The following is a 25,214-nucleotide window of genomic DNA, read 5'->3' on the forward strand; positions in this document are numbered from 1 at the left end:
GAAACCTCCTGGTGCTTAGTAAAGAAGTAGTAGGGAGATTGAAAAAGCCAAACTTAATAAGCAAATCTCTCCAAGGGTATTTTCAGAGCTTGATACCCTCCCACACCCTGAAAATATCATTACATCAAGAATGTAGAACGGCTAACCAAATGTAAGGCTCCCATATGATTCTATCAAACTGAGGATGCTTCTTTACTAAGCAGTGAACACACTTGCTGCCCCAGGGACCTTGGCAGTTGCAACGTAGGGCTCTTCCCTTTGGGATGGAAACAGCAAGTTCTCCTGTGGTCTACATGCTGGCCCCAAAACTACTACACTCCCAATACTTGTCAACTTGAACTATTTTTCTACATATCTCCATTTTTCTGTTACTATCTGGACTACATCCTAGACTTGACATTACATAAATTGCATTCAAGAAGCTCTTTTTAAAAGTTGCTAGGAAACCTTAAATCTAGAGCTTGCAGTCCCTGGCTTACTTTCATCCAGGTGCATAAGGGTTTTCAAAAGTAGTCAGGTTAGTTACCCCGTATCACAGCCCCACGCTTGTGTCAGAGATATAAAAATGGAACATGATATTTAAGGTTTTACTTGCCAAATCATCAAGCCTCCCAGACAGAGGCAATAGAGCAAAATGATTACAGAGGCATGGATTTTGATTTGCTCCAGTGTCTTGGGCAAGTCACTTGGCCTCTGTATTTATTTGTACTTATCTGCACTTATCTGTCACTTGGGGGTTATAATTGTACCTGGTCCATGGGTACCTTGTACAAAAGATCTGTAAAGTAGTTACAAGAAACCGACACAGAGCAAGCACTCCACAGACATTGGCTATTAGCTATTGGACATATTTCTCCATGAAACAGATTACTTTATCAGTGGATGACTCGGTGGGAGACAGTGAATCACAGTATCACAGCATGTTGAAAGTGACCTAGTTCACACTCTTATGTGAGAAAAAGAAAAGTGTGCATGTGTAGAAAATGTCTGAAAGGTTACATAACAGATAGTTAATCATGTTAACTTGGAGGATTAGAATAAATCAGGAAAGGAGGAAAGAAAAACTTGAGTGTCATTCAACTTCTACATCATTTGTGTTTCTACACTGAGACTCTGAATACACTGGAAGTGCAATTTTTTTGAATGTGGCGGGATAAAGGTTTTCAAGTGTTCCTGATACATCCGTATTATTACTTCAGAATTGCTGGCATTTCTTGCCATCTTCGGATCTACACCCATTTGAGTCAGGGGGCCATTCTGGACGGAGGAGATACTAGAGCAGAAGTGAAGTGAGAGGAAAGGAGAGAAAAGATTTTCTCTCTTCTCTTCAAAGAGGAAAGGTCTTTGGAATGGGAGCAACTCACAACCAAACTTTGGGGAAAGGATGTGATGGAAAACGAGACAAACGTCCTACCCCTGTGATGAGAAGGATTCCCTGGGCTGGATGGAGGGAGGTCACAGGTGGCTGGACAAGGAAACCAACTAGGGAGAAACACACACAAGTGCAGAGCAAACACCCTGAGGCCACTCAGCCTGACTCCATGCAAACATGTGTCCAGCAGCCAGCCCTCCACCTGTGGCTCCCCAGCAAGACAGGTACCTCGGGGGTGCCAACTCATTCTGAGTCCATTATGCGTGGCCATTCATAAACCGCTCTCTAACGTGTGAGGAATAAACTCTCAATGTTTATGAGGAAATTGGGGAAGGAGATTGAAAGGTTACTTAAACGGAAAAAAAAGAAGTTCAGGAAGGCAGGATGGTAGAGAGACAAGAAAAAGACCTTAAAAGATAGAAGGGATTTGCCAAAGAAGAGAAAGAAAAAGAAATGATTCCGAATGGGTTAACCTGCAGCTAGGAAGTTAAGGAAGATTACTGATGTGTGAAGACTATGGAATAAAGTGAATAAAATTTATCAGAAGTTGCTGAGACTATGGTAAGAAGCATGATTATCAAATTATGAATTGGCGGCAATGGCATTCTAGGGGGACACTAGGAAGGGGAAGCAAATGTTCACGAGATGACAGTGGCAGGTGGAAAGTTGTTTCAGGGGAAGATCAGTCTTGCAGAGTGTGTATCAGACGAGGGCAAGTGTGAGCAAGCAAGGAAATACTAAGTGTATACGGTTCCTTCACTGAGTGCACCCAGCCCACCCAGCCCCGTGGTCAGCCTTGAGAACAAGCAGGACTTCAGGTACTGGAGCTACATTTCATTCATCAAGCCTTGAGAAGACACCCTTAACTCAGGTCTTCTCTTCAAACGCCATCTTTCCTTCTTGACCTTCATTTGGCCTCTTCCCTTACCCTCAAGCTGTGGACTGAGGCCACAGAGCAAGATGGGTCACTAGTGTCCTCCATCCCCTGGCGACTGTGGTTCACATCAGTGGAGCACCAAAGGCAATAACCAAGTAACAGACACAAGAGTGTATGAAGAAGAAGAGATTCTGATAAGGCTTTCTGTGACAGTGTGGGCCGAGTCGGCTCTATATGGCTGGTATCACCTGAATGACGAGCAGCCTTAGGGGAGAAGTGCTCAGAAGGCAGAGCCTGGCTCTCTAGAGGCTCTGCGTCCTCACAGCCCACTCCAAGACCTCAGTTGCAGCTTCGGCCCCCAATCTCTCTCCCTCTGCCTACTCACAGGTTTTGAAGTCTTCTTTCCTCCACATTTCTCTTGAGAGGTGGAGGAGGAAGATGAGGTTCAGGCCAGCTCAGACTCCCCTGGGATCCCAGCAGGATGCCTATCATGAACCTCCCACCTTCTAGGAAGCTCCTACGACCTCCACATTTGGGGGAGTTTTCATTTCAGCTGTGCTTCAAATTGCTGGCTGGAGATGGCCTGTTGGAACGTGGCTAAAAGCAAGTAGCAATCCTTCGGGCAGCCTGGCCCTTCTCGACTGTCAGACATCTTCAGGGATATTCTAGGAAACGTTGTTTGTTCTAGAGAAGGGAGGGAAACAATCCAATTGTCCAATAATGCTTGAATGGAAAATAAATGATGCTATACGCATGTGATGAAATAATACCAAACGGTCAAAAATCAAAGACCTAGATCTATATGGATTCACGTGGATAAATCTTGAAAACATAATATTGATTGGAAGAAAATAAGAGAAGATAAAGAAGGTTAGATTGTGATAACAGGTATGTAAGTATTTAAATATTTAAATCAATTCAACATATTGCTTTTATATAGAGAGATGCAAGAAAATAAACTTTATCTAAAGAACACATTATTTACATTTAATATGCTCATTTATCTAGGAGACCCAAAAGAACCCACAGATAAACTAGCAGGAACGAAGAAGACGGTTCAACAAAGCACACACATACAAGATCAATACAGTTTAAAAATCAATCAGGCTCCTCTACACTGGCGATAACAAATTAGAAACTGTAAAAGAAAATAAGAAAAAAAGAAGATCTAAAAATAGTCACAAGAGCCATATAAATTAAATTTAGAGCTAAGCATACGTAAAAGTAAATATAACTAACAAACTGAGTACGACCACTAAAAACTCCACCCAACCCAAGGATTAGAAAACGACTGTTCTCACTTTATGAGAAGAGACCCTCTTCTTAAGTAGCAGATCAGTACGTGAGAGTGAATCAAAGAAACACAGCATTTGAAAAGTCAGCTAGGCCAAGCCTCTTGCTCGCACATACAGAAGCTGAAGCCCAGACAGGTTGAGTTACTTGGTAAAGGGCCCAATGTCCTGACTCAAGGACTAGCATTTTTCACTCATTCGTAAGACACAATCAAATCCAGTACCTTGGAAAGAGATGGGAAAAAAATGAAGAAATCAATTATATTGTTACTCCTCTTTAAGTACAGAAATAACCGTGACAAAATTACAGGGATTGAGGGAAAACTGAAGTGCAGAGTTTAAAATGTCAATAATCCACAGGGAAACTGGAGACCATTTAAAATATTCATATTAAATCTCTATATAAAAGACATTAAAAGATCTCCCATCAAAATGTTCATTTTATAATAGATACGGTATGATACAATTTATAATGGATATGGTATGAACCTTTCCCTTTCACGGGAAAGGTTCGGCTGGGAAAAAGGAATTGTTCTTGAAAACGGGGCCTGTGCTATTGCAGAGACTGTGCTGAACCTAGGTCCACAGAATGCTCTGATGTCATCATTGAGGTCACAGAATCCTGCTGTGCGCCTGGCAACCTTGGAAACTTAACAGCCCTGGTGAGCACTAGGCAGCACTGCTGGTTCACTAAGTGGTACAAGTTTTTCAGCCATTTAGGAGACTTGACTATTTTTATTTGTATTGAATCATTTCAACGGATTGCCCAAGAGCCAACAAGGGCCAACCTGTAGGGGAGAGGAGGAGTTGGACGTCTCTTGAGGCATCTTCTAAGGGAGACTTCTAGTTGGTACGATGGAACGGCAACAAAAGAGGAAACGCCTGGAAAATGAAGAGTCCCAGGAAACTGCCCAGAAGGGAGGAGGTATGTGGGGGGCAACTTGTCTGGGGCACATGGGTTTCTGCCAAACTGAACCTTCTCTAGGAAGAGGGGGACTGAGAACGTGTCACCTGTGAAGCAGGGAGCGAGAGACCTTGTCTCACTGATGCTGCCGTAGCCATCCGGAGGCTCCCTGTGGTGTGAGACGGCACAGAACGGCCAGATGCCCCCTGGGAGATGGGAGGTCAGCTCCGCTGGTCTGAGGACTCTCTCCTGGGGCTGCCGGGCCTGGAGCTTTGTCGGACTCACAGCAGGCTGCATCCTGCTTGCACAGACCTAGAGGTGCAGCTTTTCTCAGTCCCCGATTTCTCTCTTATTCTCTTGGATCTTTCCCTGGGGTCATGAGGTGGGGGATGTGAAGGATGCAAGGATGCTGAGAGAGACCCATGAGTTGCTTGGCCTCTTTTACCAACTGGAAAGAGAAGCCCCATGAGCTGAAGGCCCTGTTGAAAAATATCTTGACAAGTGGAATGCACTTCGAAAGACGATTGTTTGCCTAGGGATGGTGTCATATTGAAAGCAAGGAGGTTTTATTCCTTCAACAGGAAGAATCTCCCAAAGGAGACCGAGGGAAGGGAAGGGCTTTCCAGAGACTGAGACCGCGTGGGCGAGGGTGAGAAATGTCCTCAGGGTCCTGCGGGGAGCTCTGAGAGCCACGGGCCACGTGGTGCCTGCGTGCATTAAATGTAGGTGTAGGCGAGTACCTTGCCCTGGGAGGGGGTGGTCACCCCAGAGCTCCAGCTAGAGGTCTCTGCCCCAGATTAGAGCCCAGTAGCTCCTACCAGGCCCAGGGCCCTGGAGACTGTAGGATGGGCCCTGGGAATGGAGCTCTAGACAGCAGGCAGATTTTCAGGCAGTGGCTGGGACAGGCTAGGGAAGGCAATGACTGCCCCTGACCATTCAGAATATTTTTCTCTATGTTCCTGTGGGGGGGTGGGGGTGGGCGGAGGGGGTAGTGCTGAGAAGAGCAGGATGAATGGGGGTAGAGTGCTTATCAGATATAAACTCTGCGTGGTACAGTTCTTGACACCCTGCCTGGACCTGGCTGACACTCGGTGTATGTAAGAGTGTATAGAGAACTCTTGGTAGGGGTGTTTTATGAGACAGTAACTCATACACCCATGGACACTCTGATACAGCAAAAGTATCACACACCCCACATATAACTTCCGTATTAAACCACACACAGCACATGGAGGTATATACACGCATCCCTCCTGTACTACGTTCTCATACAACCCACCTGTATCACAATCCTCTCCTCCAACACCAAACGCTGGAGATGAGATATGTATATAGACACACACACTATATATATAGGACACACACACACACACACACACACACACTATATATATATGTATCTCCTCAACTCTCGCACAAACACAGCTAACTTCAGCCATCGCTAAATACCTCTATAAGAACCAGTCACGTGTCATACACACCACACTTGTAACACATTCTTGAGTAATGCCAGACCCGCTTTGTACAAACCACAGTAAACCACAGTCTCACTAACCCATGTCAGGGTTGCCAGATAAAATATGGGCTAGCCAGTTCAATTTGAATTCCAGATAAACAACAAGTAATTTTTCAGTATCAGTATGTCCCCAATATTGTACGGGCCATACTTACACTAAAAGTAAGACCAAATACTGCATGGGAATACTTACACTGGAAAATTATTCTGGGTTTATCTGAAACTGAAATTTAACTGGGTGCCCTGTATTTTTCTTCGCTAAGTCTGGCAACCCTTATATACTTGCCACCAGCTCAGGTATCATATATTTATTGTAGTTTTGTTTAGTGTGTGTCTTCCCCTACTAGAATGCGCAGCGTTACCAGAGACTACAACAATGGAAGAGTGCCGGATACACAGAAGTAGCTGCTTACTGAATCTTGGTGAATCAATGAATGAACACACACCATAAATACAAGCCACACCATGTAATGAGGAAAAGTTACATGTCCCAGAATTCCCGACTTGTGAACAGAAACCATGCACACAAAGGCCACAGACACAGATAAGACACATCTCCACCGTGCTCCCCATGCCAACCCCACACTTACCACAGACTTAACTGATACACATCACTCACTCTTCCCACATACTCAGTCACCACCGAGGCCTACATTACCAACAAGACAGTGACAGAGTAAGTACTGATTTGAATTAAACACTGGAGTATCCACTGGGAACCCCATCTCAACTGTGTGTATTCACTGCACCTGACACGTGCCAGACACTCGGTAAATATTTGTGGACAGAGAGGACTGATGAACCCACCCTGAGCCTTTCATTCCTCCCTCAGGAATCTCCAAGTCACAAGAGGATCCCCCTCAGCTTGGATCCACTGTGGTGGCCCAAGGCTGCAGCCCAGGGGCAGGGGAGGTCTCCTCTGCCTCTACATACTTCTCCTGTGCTTCTTCTCCGCGCAAGCTCATCTACGCTGGTAAGGGCGCGGGGCTCCTCAGGTGAGGGGGTGTTTGGCTGTGAGGCAGGAGGCACACAGATCCCAGGGAGGCTGAGAGGAAACCCAGGGTCATCAGAGGTGATGAGGGCTCTGTGGAGGAGCCTGGGCAGGATGGCTGAGCTGTTACGAGGGCGTGGATCCCAGCTGAGTCTGGGGCGGGGGTGTGTGAATCCTGGTACTACCATGGTGGGGAAGTCAAGGAGCAGGGGCCGGAAAGGTCTGGGCTTGAGGTGGAGGGAAGAGGGACCAGATTAAGCATCTTCAGAGGAAAATGTAGGCTTTGTCTTTGCCTTGGCTTCCAGAGAAGGACAGAGTTCTACATCATAGATCTCCAGCCTGAGAGCAGCACCATCCAGCTCAGGTCCACACAGCTCACACATACATCCGCCCTCCAGGCACATACCTTCTCAGTGCACACAGAAACCCCAAGCACCACAGCCCCATTCCACAAGTAATGCACCACCGATATTCCCAAACTCACACTCCTCGTCGTACACGCATCCACCCGCATCTCTCAGTTACCACAGCCCTCACCACCATACTGCACACCCCTGTATACAGACACCGCTCCAGTAACCCCCCACACGCACATGAAAAGCCCACAGATGACACCAGATACACCGCTCCGTCCTACGGCCAACAGACACCAAGCTCACGACATAGCTACGTCATGCAAATGTCCCTCTCTCGTCTACCACACCTGCTCCCTCAGCTTCTGGCACGGCCCATGCATGTTATGATGTTTTTAATTTCCTTTTTCAGGAATCCGGAGATCACATCGAGAAACTGCCCAGCCTAAAGCACCCCTAGCCCAGGTTCAGGAAACAGGGGAGACTGCTCCCCCATCACACTGTGTCTCCTCCTCACCCTCTTCACCCTGTAAGAACGATCTGCACCCAGACAAAGAGGAAAGGGGCATGAAAATATACTACATGCAGGTACAAGTGAACAAGGGTGTAGCTGTCTCCTGGAAGACAAAGAAACCCTTGGAGTTGCCTGAAAAGCAGCTGACGATAGAAGAAGTGACCCTTCCTGAGGATGCGTGCACAGTAGGCACTTACCCCTCTGATGTGTCCACCGAAAGCCTCCTGTCTGACAGTGAGCCCACTGGGGAGGAGAAAGAGTATGAGGAAAGGGCAGAGCCAGGCAGCCCATCAGGGCCACCTGCCATCCAGGAGACACCCAGGGCCAAGACACCGGACTGGATGGTGACCATGGAGACCGGCTTCAGGTGCATGGCCTGCTGCCGGGTCTTGCCCACCTTGGAGATCCTCCAGCAGCACGTGAAGTTCGGCATCCTGGAGGGCTTCAGCTGCCGTGTCTTTCATCTCAACATCGCCCAGTGGATGGGCAATGTGGAATTCGAGAGCACCCCTGAGGAGGAGGGCAATGTGGAATCCGAGACCACCTCTGAGGACGAGGAGGACGAGGAGGACGAGCAGGACGAGCAGGACGAGCAGGACGACGAGGACGAGGAAGAGAAGCTAGAAGGCCCCAGCCCGAAGAGACCCCGGAGGCAGGGTCTTTTCTCTCTTTTGAGTTCCACACAGCAACTGAGATTCATGGGACAGAAGATCCTGGAGACGGTGTGGCCTTGGAAGAGGTAAGGCTTGAGGCTGGCACTCTTCTGAGCCTATGTCACGAGGGCCCAGAGGAGTCTAAGGGAAGGGGCCGCACACATGTGCTGGTTTACCTAATGGCTCTGCAGTTGCATCAACTTGGGACACACCCAGCACTTCCAAAGGAATTGAGCTCTGTTGACTTCGACAAGAAGGTGGAGCCTTTTCCTAGGAATTTTCTCAGGGTCTGCACGATGGGCCTCAACTCTTAGAGGACGTACCACCAGCAGCTCCTTGTCGGCAGAGAGAGCCAGGAGTGGTCTGAAGAGAGGACAGGGGCCCTTGCAGGACCGGAACTTTGAGGTCTGAGAGCCTTGGGCCTGAGCTGAGATCTCACCTGGACCACTGTACCTAGCCTTCTGTGACAAAGGGGAATATGAAAGAGAGTCACGTGGAAATGAGGTTCCCCGAGATATGGAAGTGTTCCAGAACCTTCGTTGCGTGGTAGTTGATCTGGAGCCAAGCTCACTGTGGTATGTGTGGCTCTGAGCATTAAGGCAACGCTGGAGGGTAACCCTGACCAGCAGAGCTTGGAGTGCTTCTTGTCTCTTCCTGTTCTACCTCATTTGTTTTATCCCTTCCAGGGAGAAGAAAGGACCCTCGGGATAGTAGCAGACAGAACGCCGTGGTCTGAAGGAGGATGAAGGGACCGGCACTCAGTCTAACATCATATGACAATATGAACATCCTATGCAATAAAGGGCATTTTCCAAACCTTTCCTGGAGGTTTTAGTTAATTACATTTTTCTATCTAATCTGTCATCTACATCTGTATCTTTCAAGGTTTGTGAACAAGCTTTCACATAAGCACTAGAGACGTCCGCCAGCATTTTCTAGAAGAGGCCTGCAAATTGCTGGGGACTCCTCACAAATAGGGAATGGCCACAACCCCTGCCACACAGACTATGCCCGTGGCCCTCCTGACCTACTCCCACTCTCTCTCTGAATTTCCCGAGGTCTGAGATGAGGGTGCTGGCTGGAGGCAATGATCGCGTGCAGGCTGAATCTTCCCCAGATTCTGATTCTCTTCCTGGGCCTATCGTCCTCAAGCACAGTCTCCATGTCCCTGGCCACACTGATCTCTCTCCTTCAGTCCTTCCCTCCCTCCCTCTCCTGCCTCCCAGTGCAAAGAATACTTTGTTACATTTGAGACGAGATTTATTTTTTGTGCACAGAATTCTCACCTGTTCTACTGTGGCCTCTGTTTTGAACATTCCAAAGCTGAGGATTTTCTTTTTTTCTCCCTCATTTCTGCTGAGTCTTTACCTTCCTAATGCAGTGAACTCAGAGTGCCTAGCTGACTGGAGGGGGAAAAAAATCCAGGGAGCAAAGAGAAATAATAAAAAAAGTGTCAGTTAATTTTTCATAGTGTTATCCAACTATGTATTTTTAAACTTTTGGAAGAATATTAGGAATATTCTCTTTATAAAAAACTGAATCATTGGGCTTCCCTGCTGGCGCGGTGGTTATGAATATGCCTGCGAATGCAGGGGACATGGGTTCGAGCCCTGTTCTGGGAAGATCCCACGTGCCACGGAGTAACTAAGCCCGTGCGCCACAACTACTGAGCCTGCGCTCTAGAGCCCGTGTGTCACAACTACTGAGCCCACGTGCCACAACTACGGAAGCCTGCATGCCTAGGGCCCGTGCTCCGCAAACAAGAGAAGCCACTGCAATGAGAAGCCCGTGCACCACAGCCAAGAGTAGCCCCCGCTCACTGCAACTAGAAAACGCCCGCTAGCAGCAACAAAGACCCAATGCAGCCCAAAATAAATTAACTAATTTTTAAAAATTGAATTATTTTCAAGGGGACAATGTATAAAAGTACAATAAAAGTCCCCCTTCATAACCCCCCAAGCCCACTCTCAAGATGTAATAGATATGGTGTGATACAATTTATAGTCGTAGTACTCCTCCTCCTCCTCCCACCACAGCCGAAATCCTCTGAGCCCGGTGCAGCAGCTTCCTTTCACAATGCTAGGACCGGCCACAAAACAGATGATAATCCCTTTGGACATTTCAAGGAGCAGCACCAAGGGAACAGTACCTGGGAAATGCCACTGACAGCTCAGAGTATCCATGGCATTTCTAGGGCCTCGGCACTGCTCTTGCTCTGGGAATGAAGGTCCAAAAAGCACGTCAGAGAGTGTTCGTAATTGTAAACAAGCTCCACCTTTGAAACACAATCTACATAGAACCACATATACAAGCCTGCACAATGGATGAAGCCAACGTCTCCTCCACGATTGCCCTTCTGACAACTTCATTGTCTCCTCAACCATAAAAGGTGAACTTCAAACTCACGACCTTGCCTTGTCACCAGAAACATCCAAGCTTGGATCAGTCTTTCTAAGACCAGATATTTGCTCTGTGAGCTACTACAGACTTGTCCCATACACAGAAGTAGAACAGGATTATTTCTATCTACCCGGGGACCTGGAGTCTTTCACATTGCTCCTGTTAAAACTCTCAGAACACCAAAACTTTACCTACAAAGGGTTCAAGCTATGACACTCCCAATTTTCACAAACCTCCTTATCTCTTGTGAGTCACATGCAGCCAATTCCAGGAATTGGAAACATGGTTGTGAGGATGAAACTGACTTTGGGGCTCCCCTTGGATATGGTCTTCCAGACTTACCAAAAGGCCATTAAGAGGACGGTTTACCCCACCTCAGGGAAACCCGAGGCAGTACTTGCAGTCAAGGGCTGGCCATGGCTTCTGAGCTACCTCCAAAAAGAATTTCATACTGTACCTGGATCTGCTGAAGCCATTCCTGACTGTCCGAGAGCCAGCATGTACCGCTCCTCAACTGCCTCCATTGTGGATCATCAGTAGGGCTGTCAGATTTACTAAATAAAAATGCAGGATACCCAGTTAAACTTGAACTTCACATGAATAATAAGTCATTATTTTTAGTATAAGTAGATCCTATGTACTATTTGGGGCATACTTATCTTCAAAATGTACTCGTTGTTTTTCTGACATTCATATTTAACTAAACAGCCTATATTTTATCTGTCAACCCTACTCATCAGAAATGATGGAGGCTTATAGAGATGCAGGAGATGCCTCAGCGCCTCCTCAGCTTTTATTTCTACATCCTGGACAGCGAGCACGAACTTTCCACCCCCAGTCATTAGCCATAATGGAGGATATTCTCTGTTTTAGAGCTCTTTCTACGTGTCATTGTTATTATCTTCCTTGTTTTAAAGAGATGTTTATTTTTTCCCAAATTTAATAGCTCATCCAAAAGTATTTCAAAGTTCATTAGACAAGGGAAAAACAACATGGTTCTGAAAAGTGAAGGAAACCTCCTGGTGCTTAGTAAAGAAGTAGTAGGGAGATTGAAAAAGCCAAACTTAATAAGCAAATCTCTCCAAGGGTATTTTCAGAGCTTGATACCCTCCCACACCCTGAAAATATCATTACATCAAGAATGTAGAACGGCTAACCAAATGTAAGGCTCCCATATGATTCTATCAAACTGAGGATGCTTCTTTACTAAGCAGTGAACACACTTGCTGCCCCAGGGACCTTGGCAGTTGCAACGTAGGGCTCTTCCCTTTGGGATGGAAACAGCAAGTTCTCCTGTGGTCTACATGCTGGCCCCAAAACTACTACACTCCCAATACTTGTCAACTTGAACTATTTTTCTACATATCTCCATTTTTCTGTTACTATCTGGACTACATCCTAGACTTGACATTACATAAATTGCATTCAAGAAGCTCTTTTTAAAAGTTGCTAGGAAACCTTAAATCTAGAGCTTGCAGTCCCTGGCTTACTTTCATCCAGGTGCATAAGGGTTTTCAAAAGTAGTCAGGTTAGTTACCCCGTATCACAGCCCCACGCTTGTGTCAGAGATATAAAAATGGAACATGATATTTAAGGTTTTACTTGCCAAATCATCAAGCCTCCCAGACAGAGGCAATAGAGCAAAATGATTACAGAGGCATGGATTTTGATTTGCTCCAGTGTCTTGGGCAAGTCACTTGGCCTCTGTATTTATTTGTACTTATCTGCACTTATCTGTCACTTGGGGGTTATAATTGTACCTGGTCCATGGGTACCTTGTACAAAAGATCTGTAAAGTAGTTACAAGAAACCGACACAGAGCAAGCACTCCACAGACATTGGCTATTAGCTATTGGACATATTTCTCCATGAAACAGATTACTTTATCAGTGGATGACTCGGTGGGAGACAGTGAATCACAGTATCACAGCATGTTGAAAGTGACCTAGTTCACACTCTTATGTGAGAAAAAGAAAAGTGTGCATGTGTAGAAAATGTCTGAAAGGTTACATAACAGATAGTTAATCATGTTAACTTGGAGGATTAGAATAAATCAGGAAAGGAGGAAAGAAAAACTTGAGTGTCATTCAACTTCTACATCATTTGTGTTTCTACACTGAGACTCTGAATACACTGGAAGTGCAATTTTTTTGAATGTGGCGGGATAAAGGTTTTCAAGTGTTCCTGATACATCCGTATTATTACTTCAGAATTGCTGGCATTTCTTGCCATCTTCGGATCTACACCCATTTGAGTCAGGGGGCCATTCTGGACGGAGGAGATACTAGAGCAGAAGTGAAGTGAGAGGAAAGGAGAGAAAAGATTTTCTCTCTTCTCTTCAAAGAGGAAAGGTCTTTGGAATGGGAGCAACTCACAACCAAACTTTGGGGAAAGGATGTGATGGAAAACGAGACAAACGTCCTACCCCTGTGATGAGAAGGATTCCCTGGGCTGGATGGAGGGAGGTCACAGGTGGCTGGACAAGGAAACCAACTAGGGAGAAACACACACAAGTGCAGAGCAAACACCCTGAGGCCACTCAGCCTGACTCCATGCAAACATGTGTCCAGCAGCCAGCCCTCCACCTGTGGCTCCCCAGCAAGACAGGTACCTCGGGGGTGCCAACTCATTCTGAGTCCATTATGCGTGGCCATTCATAAACCGCTCTCTAACGTGTGAGGAATAAACTCTCAATGTTTATGAGGAAATTGGGGAAGGAGATTGAAAGGTTACTTAAACGGAAAAAAAAGAAGTTCAGGAAGGCAGGATGGTAGAGAGACAAGAAAAAGACCTTAAAAGATAGAAGGGATTTGCCAAAGAAGAGAAAGAAAAAGAAATGATTCCGAATGGGTTAACCTGCAGCTAGGAAGTTAAGGAAGATTACTGATGTGTGAAGACTATGGAATAAAGTGAATAAAATTTATCAGAAGTTGCTGAGACTATGGTAAGAAGCATGATTATCAAATTATGAATTGGCGGCAATGGCATTCTAGGGGGACACTAGGAAGGGGAAGCAAATGTTCACGAGATGACAGTGGCAGGTGGAAAGTTGTTTCAGGGGAAGATCAGTCTTGCAGAGTGTGTATCAGACGAGGGCAAGTGTGAGCAAGCAAGGAAATACTAAGTGTATACGGTTCCTTCACTGAGTGCACCCAGCCCACCCAGCCCCGTGGTCAGCCTTGAGAACAAGCAGGACTTCAGGTACTGGAGCTACATTTCATTCATCAAGCCTTGAGAAGACACCCTTAACTCAGGTCTTCTCTTCAAACGCCATCTTTCCTTCTTGACCTTCATTTGGCCTCTTCCCTTACCCTCAAGCTGTGGACTGAGGCCACAGAGCAAGATGGGTCACTAGTGTCCTCCATCCCCTGGCGACTGTGCTTCACATCAGTGGAGCACCAAAGGCAATAACCAAGTAACAGACACAAGAGTGTATGAAGAAGAAGAGATTCTGATAAGGCTTTCTGTGACAGTGTGGGCCGAGTCGGCTCTATATGGCTGGTATCACCTGAATGACGAGCAGCCTTAGGGGAGAAGTGCTCAGAAGGCAGAGCCTGGCTCTCTAGAGGCTCTGCGTCCTCACAGCCCACTCCAAGACCTCAGTTGCAGCTTCGGCCCCCAATCTCTCTCCCTCTGCCTACTCACAGGTTTTGAAGTCTTCTTTCCTCCACATTTCTCTTGAGAGGTGGAGGAGGAAGATGAGGTTCAGGCCAGCTCAGACTCCCCTGGGATCCCAGCAGGATGCCTATCATGAACCTCCCACCTTCTAGGAAGCTCCTACGACCTCCACATTTGGGGGAGTTTTCATTTCAGCTGTGCTTCAAATTGCTGGCTGGAGATGGCCTGTTGGAACGTGGCTAAAAGCAAGTAGCAATCCTTCGGGCAGCCTGGCCCTTCTCGACTGTCAGACATCTTCAGGGATATTCTAGGAAACGTTGTTTGTTCTAGAGAAGGGAGGGAAACAATCCAATTGTCCAATAATGCTTGAATGGAAAATAAATGATGCTATACGCATGTGATGAAATAATACCAAACGGTCAAAAATCAAAGACCTAGATCTATATGGATTCACGTGGATAAATCTTGAAAACATAATATTGATTGGAAGAAAATAAGAGAAGATAAAGAAGGTTAGATTGTGATAACAGGTATGTAAGTATTTAAATATTTAAATCAATTCAACATATTGCTTTTATATAGAGAGATGCAAGAAAATAAACTTTATCTAAAGAACACATTATTTACATTTAATATGCTCATTTATCTAGGAGACCCAAAAGAACCCACAGATAAACTAGCAGGAACGAAGAAGACGGTTCAACAAAGCACACACATACAAGATCAATACAGTTTAAAAATCAATCAGGCTCCTCTACACTGGCGATAACAAATTAGAAACTGTAAAAGAAAATAAGAAAAAAAGAAGATCTAAAAATAGTCACAAGAGCCATATAAATTAAATTTAGAGCTAAGCATACGTAAAAGTAAATATAACTAACAAACTGAGTACGACCACTAAAAACTCCACCCAACCCAAGGATTAGAAAACGACTGTTCTCACTTTATGAGAAGAGACCCTCTTCTTAAGTAGCAGATCAGTACGTGAGAGTGAATCAAAGAAACACAGCATTTGAAAAGTCAGCTAGGCCAAGCCTCTTGCTCGCACATACAGAAGCTGAAGCCCAGACAGGTTGAGTTACTTGGTAAAGGGCCCAATGTCCTGACTCAAGGACTAGCATTTTTCACTCATTCGTAAGACACAATCAAATCCAGTACCTTGGAAAGAGATGGGAAAAAAATGAAGAAATCAATTATATTGTTACTCCTCTTTAAGTACAGAAATAACCGTGACAAAATTACAGGGATTGAGGGAAAACTGAAGTGCAGAGTTTAAAATGTCAATAATCCACAGGGAAACTGGAGACCATTTAAAATATTCATATTAAATCTCTATATAAAAGACATTAAAAGATCTCCAATCAAAATGTTCATTTTATAATAGATACGGTATGATACAATTTATAATGGATATGGTATGAACCTTTCCCTTTCACGGGAAAGGTTCGGCTGGGAAAAAGGAATTGTTCTTGAAAACGGGGCCTGTGCTATTGCAGAGACTGTGCTGAACCTAGGTCCACAGAATGCTCTGATGTCATCATTGAGGTCACAGAATCCTGCTGTGCGCCTGGCAACCTTGGAAACTTAACAGCCCTGGTGAGCACTAGGCAGCACTGCTGGTTCACTAAGTGGTACAAGTTTTTCAGCCATTTAGGAGACTTGACTATTTTTATTTGTATTGAATCATTTCAACGGATTGCCCAAGAGCCAACAAGGGCCAACCTGTAGGGGAGAGGAGGAGTTGGACGTCTCTTGAGGCATCTTCTAAGGGAGACTTCTAGTTGGTACGATGGAACGGCAACAAAAGAGGAAACGCCTGGAAAATGAAGAGTCCCAGGAAACTGCCCAGAAGGGAGGAGGTATGTGGGGGGCAACTTGTCTGGGGCACATGGGTTTCTGCCAAACTGAACCTTCTCTAGGAAGAGGGGGACTGAGAACGTGTCACCTGTGAAGCAGGGAGCGAGAGACCTTGTCTCACTGATGCTGCCGTAGCCATCCGGAGGCTCCCTGTGGTGTGAGACGGCACAGAACGGCCAGATGCCCCCTGGGAGATGGGAGGTCAGCTCCGCTGGTCTGAGGACTCTCTCCTGGGGCTGCCGGGCCTGGAGCTTTGTCGGACTCACAGCAGGCTGCATCCTGCTTGCACAGACCTAGAGGTGCAGCTTTTCTCAGTCCCCGATTTCTCTCTTATTCTCTTGGATCTTTCCCTGGGGTCATGAGGTGGGGGATGTGAAGGATGCAAGGATGCTGAGAGAGACCCATGAGTTGCTTGGCCTCTTTTACCAACTGGAAAGAGAAGCCCCATGAGCTGAAGGCCCTGTTGAAAAATATCTTGACAAGTGGAATGCACTTCGAAAGACGATTGTTTGCCTAGGGATGGTGTCATATTGAAAGCAAGGAGGTTTTATTCCTTCAACAGGAAGAATCTCCCAAAGGAGACCGAGGGAAGGGAAGGGCTTTCCAGAGACTGAGACCGCGTGGGCGAGGGTGAGAAATGTCCTCAGGGTCCTGCGGGGAGCTCTGAGAGCCACGGGCCACGTGGTGCCTGCGTGCATTAAATGTAGGTGTAGGCGAGTACCTTGCCCTGGGAGGGGGTGGTCACCCCAGAGCTCCAGCTAGAGGTCTCTGCCCCAGATTAGAGCCCAGTAGCTCCTACCAGGCCCAGGGCCCTGGAGACTGTAGGATGGGCCCTGGGAATGGAGCTCTAGACAGCAGGCAGATTTTCAGGCAGTGGCTGGGACAGGCTAGGGAAGGCAATGACTGCCCCTGACCATTCAGAATATTTTTCTCTATGTTCCTGTGGGGGGGTGGGGGTGGGCGGAGGGGGTAGTGCTGAGAAGAGCAGGATGAATGGGGGTAGAGTGCTTATCAGATATAAACTCTGCGTGGTACAGTTCTTGACACCCTGCCTGGACCTGGCTGACACTCGGTGTATGTAAGAGTGTATAGAGAACTCTTGGTAGGGGTGTTTTATGAGACAGTAACTCATACACCCATGGACACTCTGATACAGCAAAAGTATCACACACCCCACATATAACTTCCGTATTAAACCACACACAGCACATGGAGGTATATACACGCATCCCTCCTGTACTACGTTCTCATACAACCCACCTGTATCACAATCCTCTCCTCCAACACCAAACGCTGGAGATGAGATATGTATATAGACACACACACTATATATATAGGACACACACACACACACACACACACACACTATATATATATGTATCTCCTCAACTCTCGCACAAACACAGCTAACTTCAGCCATCGCTAAATACCTCTATAAGAACCAGTCACGTGTCATACACACCACACTTGTAACACATTCTTGAGTAATGCCAGACCCGCTTTGTACAAACCACAGTAAACCACAGTCTCACTAACCCATGTCAGGGTTGCCAGATAAAATATGGGCTAGCCAGTTCAATTTGAATTCCAGATAAACAACAAGTAATTTTTCAGTATCAGTATGTCCCCAATATTGTACGGGCCATACTTACACTAAAAGTAAGACCAAATACTGCATGGGAATACTTACACTGGAAAATTATTCTGGGTTTATCTGAAACTGAAATTTAACTGGGTGCCCTGTATTTTTCTTCGCTAAGTCTGGCAACCCTTATATACTTGCCACCAGCTCAGGTATCATATATTTATTGTAGTTTTGTTTAGTGTGTGTCTTCCCCTACTAGAATGCGCAGCGTTACCAGAGACTACAACAATGGAAGAGTGCCGGATACACAGAAGTAGCTGCTTACTGAATCTTGGTGAATCAATGAATGAACACACACCATAAATACAAGCCACACCATGTAATGAGGAAAAGTTACATGTCCCAGAATTCCCGACTTGTGAACAGAAACCATGCACACAAAGGCCACAGACACAGATAAGACACATCTCCACCGTGCTCCCCATGCCAACCCCACACTTACCACAGACTTAACTGATACACATCACTCACTCTTCCCACATACTCAGTCACCACCGAGGCCTACATTACCAACAAGACAGTGACAGAGTAAGTACTGATTTGAATCAAACACTGGAGTATCCACTGGGAACCCCATCTCAACTGTGTGTATTCACTGCACCTGACACGTGCCAGACACTCGGTAAATATTTGTGGACAGAGAGGACTGATGAACCCACCCTGAGCCTTTCATTCCTCCCTCAGGAATCTCCAAGTCACAAGAGGATCCCCCTCAGCTTGGATCCACTGTGGTGGCCCAAGGCTGCAGCCCAGGGGCAGGGGAGGTCTCCTCTGCCTCTACATACTTCTCCTGTGCTTCTTCTCCGCGCAAGCTCATCTACGCTGGTAAGGGCGCGGGGCTCCTCAGGTGAGGGGGTGTTTGGCTGTGAGGCAGGAGGCACACAGATCCCAGGGAGGCTGAGAGGAAACCCAGGGTCATCAGAGGTGATGAGGGCTCTGTGGAGGAGCCTGGGCAGGATGGCTGAGCTGTTACGAGGGCGTGGATCCCAGCTGAGTCTGGGGCGGGGGTGTGTGAATCCTGGTACTACCATGGTGGGAAAGTCAAGGAGCAGGGGCCGGAAAGGTCTGGGCTTGAGGTGGAGGGAAGAGGGACCAGATTAAGCATCTTCAGAGGAAAATGTAGGCTTTGTCTTTGCCTTGGCTTCCAGAGAAGGACAGAGTTCTACATCATAGATCTCCAGCCTGAGAGCAGCACCATCCAGCTCAGGTCCACACAGCTCACACATACATCCGCCCTCCAGGCACATACCTTCTCAGTGCACACAGAAACCCCAAGCACCACAGCCCCATTCCACAAGTAATGCACCACCGATATTCCCAAACTCACACTCCTCGTCGTACACGCATCCACCCGCATCTCTCAGTTACCACAGCCCTCACCACCATACTGCACACCCCTGTATACAGACACCGCTCCAGTAACCCCCCACACGCACATGAAAAGCCCACAGATGACACCAGATACACCGCTCCGTCCTACGGCCAACAGACACCAAGCTCACGACATAGCTACGTCATGCAAATGTCCCTCTCTCGTCTACCACACCTGCTCCCTCAGCTTCTGGCACGGCCCATGCATGTTATGATGTTTTTAATTTCCTTTTTCAGGAATCCGGAGATCACATCGAGAAACTGCCCAGCCTAAAGCACCCCTAGCCCAGGTTCAGGAAACAGGGGAGACTGCTCCCCCATCACACTGTGTCTCCTCCTCACCCTCTTCACCCTGTAAGAACGATCTGCACCCAGACAAAGAGGAAAGGGGCATGAAAATATACTACATGCAGGTACAAGTGAACAAGGGTGTAGCTGTCTCCTGGAAGACAAAGAAACCCTTGGAGTTGCCTGAAAAGCAGCTGACGATAGAAGAAGTGACCCTTCCTGAGGATGCGTGCACAGTAGGCACTTACCCCTCTGATGTGTCCACCGAAAGCCTCCTGTCTGACAGTGAGCCCACTGGGGAGGAGAAAGAGTATGAGGAAAGGGCAGAGCCAGGCAGCCCATCAGGGCCACCTGCCGTCCAGGAGACACCCAGGGCCAAGACACCGGACTGGATGGTGACCATGGAGACCGGCTTCAGGTGCATGGCCTGCTGCCGGGTCTTGCCCACCTTGGAGATCCTCCAGCAGCACGTGAAGTTCGGCATCCTGGAGGGCTTCAGCTGCCGTGTCTTTCATCTCAACATCGCCCAGTGGATGGGCAATGTGGAATTCGAGAGCACCCCTGAGGAGGAGGGCAATGTGGAATCCGAGACCACCTCTGAGGACGAGGAGGACGAGGAGGACGAGCAGGACGAGCAGGACGAGCAGGACGACGAGGACGAGGAAGAGAAGCTAGAAGGCCCCAGCCCGAAGAGACCCCGGAGGCAGGGTCTTTTCTCTCTTTTGAGTTCCACACAGCAACTGAGATTCATGGGACAGAAGATCCTGGAGACGGTGTGGCCTTGGAAGAGGTAAGGCTTGAGGCTGGCACTCTTCTGAGCCTATGTCACGAGGGCCCAGAGGAGTCTAAGGGAAGGGGCCGCACACATGTGCTGGTTTACCTAATGGCTCTGCAGTTGCATCAACTTGGGACACACCCAGCACTTCCAAAGGAATTGAGCTCTGTTGACTTCGACAAGAAGGTGGAGCCTTTTCCTAGGAATTTTCTCAGGGTCTGCACGATGGGCCTCAACTCTTAGAGGACGTACCACCAGCAGCTCCTTGTCGGCAGAGAGAGCCAGGAGTGGTCTGAAGAGAGGACAGGGGCCCTTGCAGGACCGGAACTTTGAGGTCTGAGAGCCTTGGGCCTGAGCTGAGATCTCACCTGGACCACTGTACCTAGCCTTCTGTGACAAAGGGGAATACGAAAGAGAGTCACGTGGAAATGAGGTTCCCCGAGACATGGAAGTGTTCCAGAACCTTCGTTGCGTGGTAGTTGATCTGGAGCCAAGCTCACTGTGGTATGTGTGGCTCTGAGCATTAAGGCAACGCTGGAGGGTAACCCTGACCAGCAGAGCTTGGAGTGCTTCTTGTCTCTTCCTGTTCTACCTCATTTGTTTTATCCCTTCCAGGGAGAAGAAAGGACCCTCGGGATAGTAGCAGACAGAACGCCGTGGTCTGAAGGAGGATGAAGGGACCGGCACTCAGTCTAACATCATATGACAATATGAACATCCTATGCAATAAAGGGCATTTTCCAAACCTTTCCTGGAGGTTTTAGTTAATTACATTTTTCTATCTAATCTGTCATCTACATCTGTATCTTTCAAGGTTTGTGAACAAGCTTTCACATAAGCACTAGAGACGTCCGCCAGCATTTTCTAGAAGAGGCCTGCAAATTGCTGGGGACTCCTCACAAATAGGGAATGGCCACAACCCCTGCCACACAGACTATGCCCGTGGCCCTCCTGACCTACTCCCACTCTCTCTCTGAATTTCCCGAGGTCTGAGATGAGGGTGCTGGCTGGAGGCAATGATCGCGTGCAGGCTGAATCTTCCCCAGATTCTGATTCTCTTCCTGGGCCTATCGTCCTCAAGCACAGTCTCCATGTCCCTGGCCACACTGATCTCTCTCCTTCAGTCCTTCCCTCCCTCCCTCTCCTGCCTCCCAGTGCAAAGAATACTTTGTTACATTTGAGACGAGATTTATTTTTTGTGCACAGAATTCTCACCTGTTCTACTGTGGCCTCTGTTTTGAACATTCCAAAGCTGAGGATTTTCTTTTTTTCTCCCTCATTTCTGCTGAGTCTTTACCTTCCTAATGCAGTGAACTCAGAGTGCCTAGCTGACTGGAGGGGGAAAAAAATCCAGGGAGCAAAGAGAAATAATAAAAAAAGTGTCAGTTAATTTTTCATAGTGTTATCCAACTATGTATTTTTAAACTTTTGGAAGAATATTAGGAATATTCTCTTTATAAAAAACTGAATCATTGGGCTTCCCTGCTGGCGCGGTGGTTATGAATATGCCTGCGAATGCAGGGGACATGGGTTCGAGCCCTGTTCTGGGAAGATCCCACGTGCCACGGAGTAACTAAGCCCGTGCGCCACAACTACTGAGCCTGCGCTCTAGAGCCCGTGTGTCACAACTACTGAGCCCACGTGCCACAACTACGGAAGCCTGCATGCCTAGGGCCCGTGCTCCGCAAACAAGAGAAGCCACTGCAATGAGAAGCCCGTGCACCACAGCCAAGAGTAGCCCCCGCTCACTGCAACTAGAAAACGCCCGCTAGCAGCAACAAAGACCCAATGCAGCCCAAAATAAATTAACTAATTTTTAAAAATTGAATTATTTTCAAGGGGACAATGTATAAAAGTACAATAAAAGTCCCCCTTCATAACCCCCCAAGCCCACTCTCAAGATGTAATAGATATGGTGTGATACAATTTATAGTCGTAGTACTCCTCCTCCTCCTCCCACCACAGCCGAAATCCTCTGAGCCCGGTGCAGCAGCTTCCTTTCACAATGCTAGGACCGGCCACAAAACAGATGATAATCCCTTTGGACATTTCAAGGAGCAGCACCAAGGGAACAGTACCTGGGAAATGCCACTGACAGCTCAGAGTATCCATGGCATTTCTAGGGCCTCGGCACTGCTCTTGCTCTGGGAATGAAGGTCCAAAAAGCACGTCAGAGAGTGTTCGTAATTGTAAACAAGCTCCACCTTTGAAACACAATCTACATAGAACCACATATACAAGCCTGCACAATGGATGAAGCCAACGTCTCCTCCACGATTGCCCTTCTGACAACTTCATTGTCTCCTCAACCATAAAAGGTGAACTTCAAACTCACGACCTTGCCTTGTCACCAGAAACATCCAAGCTTGGATCAGTCTTTCTAAGACCAGATATTTGCTCTGTGAGCTACTACAGACTTGTCCCATACACAGAAGTAGAACAGGATTATTTCTATCTACCCGGGGACCTGGAGTCTTTCACATTGCTCCTGTTAAAACTCTCAGAACACCAAAACTTTACCTACAAAGGGTTCAAGCTATGACACTCCCAATTTTCACAAACCTCCTTATCTCTTGTGAGTCACATGCAGCCAATTCCAGGAATTGGAAACATGGTTGTGAGGATGAAACTGACTTTGGGGCTCCCCTTGGATATGGTCTTCCAGACTTACCAAAAGGCCATTAAGAGGACGGTTTACCCCACCTCAGGGAAACCCGAGGCAGTACTTGCAGTCAAGGGCTGGCCATGGCTTCTGAGCTACCTCCAAAAAGAATTTCATACTGTACCTGGATCTGCTGAAGCCATTCCTGACTGTCCGAGAGCCAGCATGTACCGCTCCTCAACTGCCTCCATTGTGGATCATCAGTAGGGCTGTCAGATTTACTAAATAAAAATGCAGGATACCCAGTTAAACTTGAACTTCACATGAATAATAAGTCATTATTTTTAGTATAAGTAGATCCTATGTACTATTTGGGGCATACTTATCTTCAAAATGTACTCGTTGTTTTTCTGACATTCATATTTAACTAAACAGCCTATATTTTATCTGTCAACCCTACTCATCAGAAATGATGGAGGCTTATAGAGATCCAGGAGATGCCTCAGCGCCTCCTCAGCTTTTATTTCTACATCCTGGACAGCGAGCACGAACTTTCCACCCCCAGTCATTAGCCATAATGGAGGATATTCTCTGTTTTAGAGCTCTTTCTACGTGTCATTGTTATTATCTTCCTTGTTTTAAAGAGATGTTTATTTTTTCCCAAATTTAATAGCTCATCCAAAAGTATTTCAAAGTTCATTAGACAAGGGAAAAACAACATGGTTCTGAAAAGTGAAGGAAACCTCCTGGTGCTTAGTAAAGAAGTAGTAGGGAGATTGAAAAAGCCAAACTTAATAAGCAAATCTCTCCAAGGGTATTTTCAGAGCTTGATACCCTCCCACACCCTGAAAATATCATTACATCAAGAATGTAGAACGGCTAACCAAATGTAAGGCTCCCATATGATTCTATCAAACTGAGGATGCTTCTTTACTAAGCAGTGAACACACTTGCTGCCCCAGGGACCTTGGCAGTTGCAACGTAGGGCTCTTCCCTTTGGGATGGAAACAGCAAGTTCTCCTGTGGTCTACATGCTGGCCCCAAAACTACTACACTCCCAATACTTGTCAACTTGAACTATTTTTCTACATATCTCCATTTTTCTGTTACTATCTGGACTACATCCTAGACTTGACATTACATAAATTGCATTCAAGAAGCTCTTTTTAAAAGTTGCTAGGAAACCTTAAATCTAGAGCTTGCAGTCCCTGGCTTACTTTCATCCAGGTGCATAAGGGTTTTCAAAAGTAGTCAGGTTAGTTACCCCGTATCACAGCCCCACGCTTGTGTCAGAGATATAAAAATGGAACATGATATTTAAGGTTTTACTTGCCAAATCATCAAGCCTCCCAGACAGAGGCAATAGAGCAAAATGATTACAGAGGCATGGATTTTGATTTGCTCCAGTGTCTTGGGCAAGTCACTTGGCCTCTGTATTTATTTGTACTTATCTGCACTTATCTGTCACTTGGGGGTTATAATTGTACCTGGTCCATGGGTACCTTGTACAAAAGATCTGTAAAGTAGTTACAAGAAACCGACACAGAGCAAGCACTCCACAGACATTGGCTATTAGCTATTGGACATATTTCTCCATGAAACAGATTACTTTATCAGTGGATGACTCGGTGGGAGACAGTGAATCACAGTATCACAGCATGTTGAAAGTGACCTAGTTCACACTCTTATGTGAGAAAAAGAAAAGTGTGCATGTGTAGAAAATGTCTGAAAGGTTACATAACAGATAGTTAATCATGTTAACTTGGAGGATTAGAATAAATCAGGAAAGGAGGAAAGAAAAACTTGAGTGTCATTCAACTTCTACATCATTTGTGTTTCTACACTGAGACTCTGAATACACTGGAAGTGCAATTTTTTTGAGTGTGGCGGGATAAAGGTTTTCAAGTGTTCCTGATACATCCGTATTATTACTTCAGAATTGCTGGCATTTCTTGCCATCTTCGGATCTACACCCATTTGAGTCAGGGGGCCATTCTGGACGGAGGAGATACTAGAGCAGAAGTGAAGTGAGAGGAAAGGAGAGAAAAGATTTTCTCTCTTCTCTTCAAAGAGGAAAGGTCTTTGGAATGGGAGCAACTCACAACCAAACTTTGGGGAAAGGATGTGATGGAAAACGAGACAAACGTCCTACCCCTGTGATGAGAAGGATTCCCTGGGCTGGATGG

The 25,214-nt window shown here is 46.6% G+C and overlaps 2 protein-coding genes and 1 long non-coding RNA gene across 4 annotated transcripts in view; 2 read left to right on the top strand and 1 right to left on the bottom strand.

Moving 5' to 3' along the window:
* Positions 1 to 10: 10 nt before the first annotated feature.
* Positions 11 to 25,214, bottom strand: part of LOC308610132 — a 100,369-nt gene continuing 75,165 nt past the window's right edge. Inside the window, exons 20-25 of one of the 2 annotated variants that reach the window (XR_014014431.1) lie at positions 23,213 to 23,309; positions 21,642 to 21,758; positions 14,518 to 14,816; positions 11,330 to 11,426; positions 9,759 to 9,875; positions 11 to 2,933 (exon numbers count right to left, since the gene is read on the bottom strand). This is a non-coding gene — a long non-coding RNA (uncharacterized lncRNA). The remainder of the gene's footprint in view (positions 2,934 to 9,758; positions 9,876 to 11,329; positions 11,427 to 14,517; positions 14,817 to 21,641; positions 21,759 to 23,212; positions 23,310 to 25,214) is intronic. The other variant, XR_014014430.1, reaches the window with a different exon arrangement.
* LOC308610123 (protein FAM170A-like) lies at positions 5,454 to 9,752 on the top strand (the record flags this gene model as incomplete). The annotated part of the gene is made up of 2 exons (XM_081259383.1): positions 5,454 to 5,463; positions 7,718 to 9,752. The coding sequence occupies 2 exons, from the start codon at positions 5,454 to 5,456 to the stop codon at positions 8,560 to 8,562; spliced, it is 855 nt and encodes a 284-aa protein (XP_081115509.1). The 3' UTR covers positions 8,563 to 9,752.
* Positions 18,556 to 21,635, top strand: LOC308610126 (protein FAM170A-like). The gene has a single exon (XM_081259386.1). It carries the CDS (start codon positions 19,756 to 19,758, stop codon positions 20,443 to 20,445), a length of 690 nt encoding a protein of 229 aa, XP_081115512.1. The 5' UTR covers positions 18,556 to 19,755; the 3' UTR covers positions 20,446 to 21,635.

This window comes from Mesoplodon bidens (assembly GCF_964165515.1).
Source record: "Mesoplodon bidens genome assembly, contig: HAP1_SCAFFOLD_887, whole genome shotgun sequence".
Lineage (NCBI taxonomy): Eukaryota > Metazoa > Chordata > Mammalia > Artiodactyla > Ziphiidae > Mesoplodon > Mesoplodon bidens.

Bases quoted from the DNA above. Each gene is read 5' to 3' on its own strand.
- LOC308610126 (XM_081259386.1), top strand. From the start codon at position 19,756: ATGAAAATATACTACATGCAGGTACAAGTGAACAAGGGTGTAGCTGTC.